The 10,687-nt window shown below is 49.6% G+C and overlaps 1 protein-coding gene across 1 annotated transcript; it reads right to left on the bottom strand.

Annotated features, from left to right (window-relative positions):
• Nucleotides 1-321: 321 nt before the first annotated feature.
• Nucleotides 322-2,601, bottom strand: LOC132085201 (PHD finger protein 7-like). The gene is made up of 8 exons (XM_059490570.1): nucleotides 2,559-2,601; nucleotides 2,143-2,234; nucleotides 1,956-2,057; nucleotides 1,520-1,644; nucleotides 1,084-1,443; nucleotides 756-869; nucleotides 472-609; nucleotides 322-334 (listed from the first exon to the last, which is right to left on the bottom strand). Exons 1-8 carry the CDS (start codon nucleotides 2,599-2,601, stop codon nucleotides 322-324), a joined length of 987 nt encoding a protein of 328 aa, XP_059346553.1.
• Between the last annotated feature and the right edge of the window lie 8,086 nt (nucleotides 2,602-10,687).

Here is a 10,687-nt window from a genome sequence, read left to right as displayed (position 1 = left end):
CTTTGCCGGCGAGAGGAGCTTCTCCTGCGGCCGGGCCCAGCACGTCTGGAATGGACCCTGTCCTCAGGGTCAGGGGACGTGCTGCACGTTGCCCTTGATCTGCTGATGCTGCTGGTGTCCAGTGAGGAAGATGGCAGCGCCTGCTGCCATGCTGCGTGGTGGGGCCTGCTGTGGCTGCCCGTCTCTGGAGATGGAGGTGGGGAAACCAGCACCAATGGCACAGGGCTGTGGGAGCTGGGGCTGATGGCCTCAGGTTCTGACCAGCCACGAGCAGATTGCAGTCCTGACTGTCTGGCTGGCCTGGGGCCATTGAGCTCTGTCTCATCCCTGGAGGCTGTAAGGGCAAGCAGGAATGTCAAAGAACACCCAGGCCCCGGCCAGGCCAGGCCAGAGCAGTGCCCCCAGCCCTCCAGCAGTGGATGCTGCGCTCTGCCAAGCCTGGCCTGGGCACTGCCCCCAGCCCAGGGACACCGGGGACTTTGACTCATACATGTTCCGAGCCCAGCACAGCTGTCACACTCCCATCTCTGTGTGCTGTTCCTCAGGCCAGAGCAGCGCCTGTGGGTGCCCTCAGCAGCACAGGAGGAGCACAGGAGCAATTGCCAGGGCCTGGGGAGGCAAACAGGCTCATAGCACTGAGAACAAAGTGTACCAGCATGTGGTTGTCTGGCCAAGCGCTTCTGCTTCTTCCCACTTTGAGCCCTTGCCGAGACACAGGTTCCCTGCAGAGCCCCAGGTGCAGCTTCCCAACTTACCCCCGTTCCTCTGCCTCCTCCCTGCCCCCAGGGTAAAGGCAATCCCTGGCGTTGCACTGGCCGTGCCTCACTCCTAGATCTGCGAAGGCATCATTGTCCTCCCATGTTGGCTGTCTGATGGAGAAAGGAAGAGATGACGAATTTCTGCTGCTCTCCCTCACGGAGGTCCGGGGTGTCCCAGCTCTTTCTCCAGCACTTTTCCAAGTTGGGGGTGAAGCTGAAGCCCAGACTCACGGGACAGAGCAGGGCCAGGGCTCCTGGGGCAGGGCCTGGCACAGCACAGCACTTGCACCCTCCTGGCTGGTGGGCCAGGCAGAAGGACACCAACCTAAAGGGGACTCGGATCCCCAGGATGAACATTTCAACAGGGAATTCCCCACTGTCTCTGCACAGGGGGCACTGGAAATACAAAGCACCAGCGCGCAAGGCCTGTCCCTGCAGGGCAAACACAGGCAGGGCTGAGTGAGGCCCTGCTGCTGCTGCTGAGCACCTGCTGTGCCCCGGGGCTGAGGGGAGGGCTCCTACCTGGATGCAGTCCCTGTGGAACCAGGCCCTTTTGCACGTTGGGCACACCAGGGTTGTGAAGGTCTTTCTGTCCTCCACAGGCTCCAGGCAGATGAGGCAAACGGTGTCCGGCTCAGGAGTCGCCTCTACCACCTGCTCTGGACGGTGCTCAGGGCAGAAAGAGCTGGGGGCAAAGGGATGGGGAAAGTGAGAAATGCTGGATCATTCCCCAGGGGTGGCCATAAAGAGAGATGAGGTACCTGAACGGAGCAACGTATACATTGACACAGCCGCCCTCCTTGGTACAGGGCAGGTGGAACCATCTGTCACAGTGCTTCCTGCAGCACATGATGGTTGCCCCGCTCTGGCCGCAGATGCAGCAGCGCTGGAAAGAGCCAAGCAGCTGCATCAGCAGCAGCAGCAGCAGCAGCAGCAGCAGCAGCAGCAGCAGCCTCGAGGCCTCCCCAGGCAGCCCCAGGGCTTCAGGCAGGGCGCAGGACGTGGCCGCTGCCGGCTCCCAGCCCACAGAGCCACCAGCTGGAGGAGGGAGGCTCCTGTGGCAGGGCCTCTGTGCCACAGCTGCTGGGAGCCAGAATTTGTCCCAGCTGTTGGGCCGGCCTTTCTTTCCTGCAGTCTGGGCTAAGCTCTGGCAAACCTCGCCAGGCACAAATCTCCCTGCTCTTGTCAGGCTCTCACCTTCTGTGCCGCCCGCCGCACTGCAATTAGGAGATCTCGAGGGAGAAAGCCCATGAGTCCCCCGCGGTCCGTCTCTTGCTGAAATAGTAGAGTGGCGAAGAACTGCAGCCAAGGGGAGAAGCTGATGAGGAGAGGGCGGCAGGAGCTGCCCATTGCAAAGGTGGAGGGAGCGCCTGGAGCCACTCACCATGCAGAACACGTGGGCACAGAGCCCACCCTTCTGCAGTTTGTCACCACACATGTCTGGGTCAGCCTCGGCACGGCGACACAGCATGCAGGCTGCAGGGGACAGAGCCAATGGCACCGGGCATGAGCAGCTCTGTGGGGCTCTGAACCTGCAGCAGCATCGGCCCCAAGGCTGCTCTGTCCCTGCCTGGCTGATGGGCAGGGCTGGAGGCCTTGCAGAGCAGGGGCCATTGTGGGCACGGCTGTCCCAGGAGCTGCCCCCTGGCCCAGCTGGGCCCCACTTGGGCAGGAAGGAGGCTCCCAGCCCCAGCATGGCCGAGCAGCTCCTGCCTCCCCCTGCCTCTGCTCTGATCCCCACGCTGCCTGCTGCCACAAGAGCCCCTGGGCCAGGCTGTCAGAGGGCTGCTTTGCCCTCACCTGGCTCCCTGGCACCAGCGCCGTCCTGCTTGCTGTCAGACATGGCGGCTATCTACGTTGAGTCTGTCTCCTCGAGGGACGTGGTCACTTCGAGGTGCTGTTCCTCTCTCTCTATGGGAGAAAGAAGGGGGGGGGGGAGTTTGCAGAACAGGCCCAGAGCCACGAGGCTCTACTCCCTGCTCAGGCCTGCGTGAGCCCTGCTCCTGTCCGCTTTCTCCTCCCGTCGTCGCCTTGAGGAACGCTGCAGTGTCCTCTGGCTGTTCCTCCGCTGATTCTGTGATTTTGGGAAGGGAGAGGCAGGTGAGCCTGCAGCACAGGCCCAGAGCCCCAATGTGTGGGGCCCCTCTGGTCCCTGGGCAGCCACATCCCCGCCCTACCTTCTCCTCCCGTTGTCAGGTCGCACTGACACTCGGCTTGAGCCCCGCGTTCCCTTTTGTGGCCTTGGTGGCACAGGTCACAATGGCCACTCTGACATCAGAGCCGTGTACCCAAAATCGGGCAGCCATGGCCCCAGGTCCCTGGCAACCACTTGTGGCGGCCCCCTCGGGCACCGAGCTTCTGAGATGGGTCCGAGCGTTTGCTCAGGGTGTAAACAGGGCCGGGACTCCTGCAGCAAGTGCAGGGTCAAATGCCAGGCCCTGGGGCAGCCAGCCAGGGTGGCACTGTGGGCAGGGAGGTGCTGTTCAGGCACTGCTACGCCAGGGCTCCGGCCCCGGCCAAGGGAAATCTCTGCCCCTGGCAGGTGGTGGCCCAGAGAGCCCGTGCGGAGTCAACTGCACTGCAGGGATTCAAACCCTGCTCTACGTGAACTGATGTTTTCATCAAGACCTGTCTGCAGAAAACTAAGATGAACCTGATTTGATGCTGCTGCTGATCACCATTGGGTACAGGAGATAAACCTGGACACCACCACAGCTGCCTCCGTTATCCTGCCATCATATGAACTAACAACTTTGACTTTCCATATAAATGGAAAAATTAGTATTAAGCTTCTGAGAAACCTCATCTTTTATACTGACTCAGCAGAAAGACAGCAAATTCACTGAGAATTTTCTGTGTACATTTGACAGGAGAGCTTGCAACTGTCCTCAACTCAAGTCAAATACAGGAGGATGCTTTTCCTACATTATAGGAACTTTGCCAGTTTGGTCCATGCTTTCCTACTAGAAAATACATTGGAAAAAATCAGGAAGAGAAGCACAAACAATTCTTGTCAATTTTTCTCTTTCGTGTCTCTGCAAACATGCTCCTGGAAATGCAGATCCATGACTTCTGGAACAATCAGTGGCATCTCTGGGAAGCAGGGCAGGGGCTGACAGGCAAGGACACCCTGCACCTGCCTGATGCTGGGGCAGCAGGAGTTTGTCCATTTTCCTGTCTCCATGGGAGAGCCACCTTGGCTGGGAAACGATCCCTTCACTGGTCTAGGAGGGAGGCACAGCCAGTGCAATGCCAGGGAGTGCCTTTACCCTGGAGGCAGGGAGGAGGCAGAGGAAGAGGGGGAAAGTTAGGAAGCTGCACCTGGGGCTCTGCAGGGCTCCCGGCTAGGGCTCGAAGCACAAGGAGCCAGAAGAGCTTGGCCAGACAATCCCGAGCTCTGGACACCTTGTCCTCAGCACCGGGAACCCGTTTGCTTCTCCAGGCCCTGGGCACTGCTCCCGTGCTGCTCATGCCAGTTACACACAGAGACAGAGCTACCTGCTCTGTCTCAACCCTCTTCAGCACTGAACAGCACAACAGAGTAACATGTTCTCTTAAGTACATGGTCTAATTATTAATAGTCCTGCAAAGACTCACATTCAAAGCACACACACACAAAAACCCCAAACCCTGGTACAAACCTTGCATCAACACAAAATGCATGTTGCTGTTCAGAAACACAGAGCAGCACTTTGGCCAATGACTTTTCCTATAAGATCTTTCAAAGGATTGCAAAAGTGACTTTGTGTGACAACTTCTTCAAGGAACAAACTAGAAATAGTTCTGATTCTTTAAAAATTTATTGATTTGCTTTCACTTTGCTTCTAGCATCCTTACACTTCTCCCGGCATTCCAGAAAATCGTGAAAATTCAAATAATATCAGGGGAAGTTTTTGAATTCTTTCATGTTTCTCTCAAAGGCTTTCTTGATGTACATACAAAGAACATACAGAGAAGCAGTGGTTTGCCTGAGTGGACATTAAAAGAAAACGTTATAGACTCCACTATACTAAAACACTTCTGTTGCCTGGTAATTACAAAGCATGAAGCTCTTCTAGAGGCTTTTCCCAATGACACTTCATAAGTCCTTCTCTGCTCAACTCTCAAGCCTGTCCAGGTCTCATTGAAGGGCAGCAGAGGCTTGTGATGCCTCAGCCCCAGCTCCCAGTTCTGTCCCATCAGCAAATGCTGAGGGAACACTCCGTCCCTTCTGCCAGGTCACTGGGGAATAAGGCAAAAAAGGCTGATCCCAGCAAGGTCAAAACAGAAAAGAAGGACTTACAAACACGCTGGAATAGAGATACCACCAAAGGAATTGCAATTGGAGGAGAAAAAAAGAAAATTTTGGGAAAATGAGTGACTAAAAGAAAATGGCCCGGGATTATATCAGGGGCATTGCTAAGGAGCAAAACATGCCAAAACTAAGCTCACAGATGTGGCAAAAGCAGGGGGAAAAGTCAAAGAGGAAGACACAACTTAGGGGGGAAGATATGAGGGACATGGCATGGACAGTTCATGAAACAACAAAAAAAAAGAAAAAAATCATTCCCAAAGTCAAAGCCATCAAAAGGCATGGCATGCCATCAAGGGCAAAGACATGCACCAAAGATTCCTCTATTAGTCCCCATTGAAATCACAAGATTCCCTTTCCCTTCCCAAAAGCAAATGAAATTTCCTTTTGGGAAGGGAAAAGGAATCTTGCGAATCCCAAAAGAAAGGCTTACAAAGACTCTGGAAAGGAGATAGGTTCAAATGAAATGCAATTGAAAAAAGCAGAAAGTCGGGAATTTTAGTGTCTTAAAATAATAGGCTGTGAGGAAATCAGCTGCATTGCAAAGGACCAAAACATGCCAAAAGTAAGCTCACAGATGTTGCAAAAGCAGGGGAAAAAGTCAAGGAGGAAGACACAACTTAGGGGGCAAGATATGAGGGACATGGCATGGATACTTAAAAAAAAAAAAAAAAAAAGAAAAAAGTCTTTCCCAAAGTCAAAGCCATCAAAATGCGGGCAGGCCATACGCCAGCAAGTGCAGGCACATGCAGCAAAGCTTGCCAAAATTGATCTCCACTGAAGGCCAAAACAGAAAAGAAGGAGTTACAAGCAGGCTGGAATGGAGATCCGTCAGAGGAATTGCAATTGGAGGAGAAAAAAAGAAAATTTGGGACTTGACTTTTTCCCCTGTTTTTGCAACATGTGTGAGCTTAGTTTTGGCATGTTTTGCTCCTTTCACTGCACCTGATATAATCCTGGGCCATTTCCTTTGAGTCACTCAATTTCCCAAAATTTTCTTTTTTTTTCCTCCAATTGCAATTCTTTGATGGTATCTCCATTCCAGCGTGTTTGTAAGTCCTTTTTGCTGTTTTGGCCTTCAGTGGGGATCAATTTTGGCAAGCTTTGCTGCATGCGCCTGCACTTAATGGCGTATGGCCTGCCCGCATTTTGATGGCTTTGACTTTGGGAAAGATTTTTTCCTTTTTTTTTTTGTTTTAAGTATCCATGCTATGTCCCTCATATCTTCCCCACCAAGTTTTGTCTTCCTCCTTGACTTTTCCCCTGCTTTTGTAACCTCTGTGAGCTTAGTTTTGGCATGTTTTTTTTCCTTTGCAATGCAGCTGATTTCCTCATTTGAAGACACTAAATTCCCAATTTTCTGCTTTTTTCAATTGCATTTCATTTGACCCTATCTCCTTTCCATAGTGTTTGTAAGCCTTTCTTTTGGGATTCGCAAGACTCCTTTTCCCTTCCCGAAAGGAAATTTCGTTTCCGTTCGGGAAGTGAATACGAATCTTGCGATTTCAATGGGGACCAATAGGGGAATCTTTGGTCCATGCCCCTGACCTTGATAGCATCCCATGCCTTTTGATGGCTTGGACTTTGGGGAAGACATTTTTCTTTTTTTATTTGTTTTATGAAGTGTCCGTGCCATGTCCCTCATATCTTCCCCCCTAAGCTGTGTCTTCCTCCTTGACTTTTTCCCCTGCTTTTGTAACATCTGTGAGCACAGTTTTGGCATGTTTCTCCTTTGCACTCCACCTTATATAATCCCGGGCCATTTTCTTAGAGTCACTATATTTCCCAAATTTTCTGTTTTTCTCCTGAAATTGCAATTCCTTTGATGGTGTCTCCATTCCAGCGTGTTTGTGGGTGCTTCTTTTCTATTTTGGCCTTCAGTGGGGATCAATTTTGGCAAGCTTTGCAGCACGTGCCTGCACTTGCTGGCGTATGGCCTGCCTGTATTTTGATGGCTTTGATTTTTGTAAAGATTTTTTCTTTTTTTTTTTTAAGTATTCATGCCATGTCCCTCATATCTTGCCCCCTAAGTTGTGTCTTCCTTCTTGACTTTTCCCCCTGCTTTTGCAACATCTGTGAGCTGTCTATTGGCATGTTTTGGTCCTTTGCAATGCACCTGATATAACACCGGGCCATTTTCTTAGAATCACTAAATTTCCCAAATTTTGTTTTTTCTCCTCCAATTGCAATTCCTTTGATGGTGTCTCCATTCCAACGTGTTTGTAGGTCCTTCCTTTCTGTTTTGGCCTTCAGTGGGGATCAATTTTGGCAAACTTTGCTGCATGTGCCTGCACTTGCTGGCATATGGCCTGCCTGCATTTTTGATGGCTTTGACTTTGGGAAAGATTTTTTTCTTTTTTTTTTTTTTTTTTTTTTAAGTATCCATGCCATGTCCCTCATATCTTGCCCCCTAAGTTGTGTCTCCCTCCATGACTTTTTTTCCCCTGCTTTTGCAACATCTGTGAGCTTAGTTTTGCATTGTGCCTGATATAATCCCAGGCCATTTTCTTAGAGTCACTAAATTTCCCAAGTTTTCTTTTTTTCTCCTCCAATTGCAATTCCTTTGATGGTGTCTCCATTCCAGCATGTTTGCAGGTCCTTCTTTTCTGTTTTAGCCTTCAGTGGGGATAAATATTATGCTTTAGCTTTATCTGTGAGCTTAGTTTTGGCATGTTTTGGTTCTTTGCAATGCAGCTGATTTCCTCACAGCCTATATTTTGAAGACACTAAATTTCCTGATTTTCTGCTTTTTTAATTGCATTTCATTGGAACCTATCTCCTTTCCAGAGTGTTTGTAAGCCTTTCTTTTGGGATTCGCAAGATTCCTTTTCCCTTCCCAAAATTTCCTTTCGGGAAGGGAAAAGCAATCTTGTGATTTCAATGGGGACCAATAGAGGAATCTTTGGTGCATGTCCCTGCCCTTGATGGCATGCCATGCCTTTTGATTGCTTTGACTTTAGGAAAGATTTCTTTCTTGTTTTGGTTGTTTTCTGAAGTGTCCATGCCATGTCCCTCATATCTTGCTCCCTAAGTTTTGTCTTCCTTCTTGACTTTTTCCCCTGCTTTTGCAACATCTGTGAGCTTAGTTTTGGCATGTCGGCCCCTGCCAGGCTGCTGAGCAGGGACGAGGAGGCAATGAGGCCCCAGGCCTGCAAGGGTCACTTTTCCCCTCGTGGTCTCAGGCCCAGGGCCAGCAGCCATGGCCAAAGTGCTGCCCATGTTGGCTCTGGCAGGGCTGTCTCGCAGCTGCTGCCCATCCCTGTGCCCTGTGCAGCCCAGGCTGTCCCACGGTGTCCCTGCCCTGCGCCTCTGTCCCTGCAGGCTGTCGGCATCGCCCGGCTGCCCCACCTGGCTGGGCCCTTCCTTTGCTGACAGCTCTGCCTCCTGCCTGCCCCTGCCTGCCCACACAGAGCCTGGGGCTGCTCCAGGCTCCTGCTGGGGACGTGCTGCACCACAGCCCTGCCCTGGGAGGGAAATTCCTTTCTGCTGCTGCCCAGGCTGGGCCTCCCCAGCTGCCCTTGTGCGGGGTGCGGAGGTTCAGGGATATCACACCACAACCAATATGATCCAGTGAAGCCAAATTTATTATCCCTAAAAAGACTATATTTATAATAAATCTCTACTGTCCACGTGTCTCTAGCTAATACGTGATTGGTTAATCCTAGCTATTTAGACATCTAAATTAGAATGCTGATTGGATCACCTAATTTTTCACGCGTCTTGCTGTCGTCTTCTGGCCCACTCATGGTTCAATGTTTTCCTTTTTTCCCAAGCTTGCTGTCAAACTTGCTGAGTCCTGATGACTCTTCTTGTATTTTTCTCAAGGATATACCAACCCCATTTCTGAATATGTCCATTATCCATTGTTTGTGAATGTGTCCATTGTCCATTAGTAGAAGTAGGTTGGATTGTGCATCGGCTGAATATGGCCCTTGTCTAGCAAGAACTCCTCAATCTGCAAAAAACTCTCAACAGTTCCCCAGTTTTGTTTTTGCACAAGCCAGACTGATTTCAAAGCACGCTCAATTATTTTCTGCACAGCAAGGCACTACAAGCAAAATGCCAAAGCGTACTAAATCCTTGAGCCAGCCTGTTATTCCCCAGGATTTTAGCCACTCATCAAAAGAATTCTCAACCACTGTGAGCTTTTTCATATTCTCCTTAAGCAATGACAATTTCTTGTCAATAGATCCAGAGTGGTCAGAGAGATTCATGCAACACATCCCTTCAAAATCTTCACGCTCATCTCCTTGTGCTAGCAACAAAAAATTTATAGCAGTCCTATCCTGTAACACAGCGTGGTGTATGCTACCTACATCAGTGGTAAGCTCATTCCGGATTGCAGATGTAATGTTAATTTGTTTTCCTGTCCAACAAGCCAATCGTTTGAATGATATAAGGGCCTGTGATGAAGCTAATCCTGGTGTAAAAAGTGATGCCAGGATAACCGAAGGCCAATTCCACAATTCTACATTATCCTTGCAGTCTGAGCCTAATAGATGCTCACTACATTTTGGACGTTGGAATTTGTGCCTGATGTCAAGCATCTGTTGAATGCTAGGGGCAAACAGTGTCAATTTCCCAAACTAGCATGGTCCTCCTAATCCTTTCTGAGGAATTGCAGGCCAAGCTTTATCTCCACCAAAGAGAAACAAAAGTAGAAAAAAGTTATTGCAGAAGCTATTGTAGAAGGGACTTTTCTCTCCAATGATGTAGAAGCTTTTCTTGTAGTAACTAATGCTGCAAGTAGAGTTTGAGAACCTTTCGATTGGAAGATTTTAGAAAAGATGAGAGCTGCATTTTCACAATTTGGTTGAAAATGCCAACTTGCACAGTCACTTCTGCAGTATATTTTTCCATCTAACGCATTAATTCCAGCTGATGTGCATACCCTAATCAGACTTAGAGTGCCACCCTATCAGCAGGTGATGTTTCATAAAAGCTGGGAGGAAAAGTGTGCTCAAGAAGCTGCAAGACCTAGAGTGCAGGGTGATCCTCTGTATGGTTTAACAGCACAACAGTTACTTGGCAAAGGGCCCTGGGCTACTGCCACTGCCCAGGCTAGGAGCATTGATCAAGTCTTACAGATGAGCCAACAACTAGCATGTAATGCATTTCTTGCACTTCCAGATAAGTTACACACTATGTCTTTTACACAGATTTGTCAAAGAAAGAATGAAGACTTTGATAAATTTGTAGACAAATTGCATGAAGCTATCTATAATCATTCTGATTTAGATTCAGACACAAAGATACAATTGGATGGACTCTGGGATCATTTCTCCATTCCAAATGGCTTTCCCTTCAGTCACAAGAGCCTTCCATCTCTTCCAAAAATTGCCTGCTGAAACTCTTCTGCTCCCATCCAAATCAGTTCACTACTCCAGCATAACCCTTGAAGCACAGACAGATGACTCTTCAACTAATTATAGTAGAAAAGAAGGGTATTTATTGCAGCCCTGGTCACATGTAAACTAATTTCCAAAGACACGTGCAAGGAGTTGCAGACTCCCGCTCTCTATTTCTACAGAAAAGGTTTTACATTAGGTTTCTAAGGACCCATAATACATAATTATTACCTGCCTGCTTCACATTTTTATCAGCTGAATATCTATTACAGTTGCGCAATTGTATTCCC

This window comes from Ammospiza nelsoni, chromosome 29 (assembly GCF_027579445.1).
Source record: "Ammospiza nelsoni isolate bAmmNel1 chromosome 29, bAmmNel1.pri, whole genome shotgun sequence".
NCBI classification, from domain to species: Eukaryota; Metazoa; Chordata; class Aves; order Passeriformes; family Passerellidae; genus Ammospiza; species Ammospiza nelsoni.
Note: the sequence above shows the minus strand (reverse complement) of the source record. Positions and strands in the feature narration are given on the sequence as shown.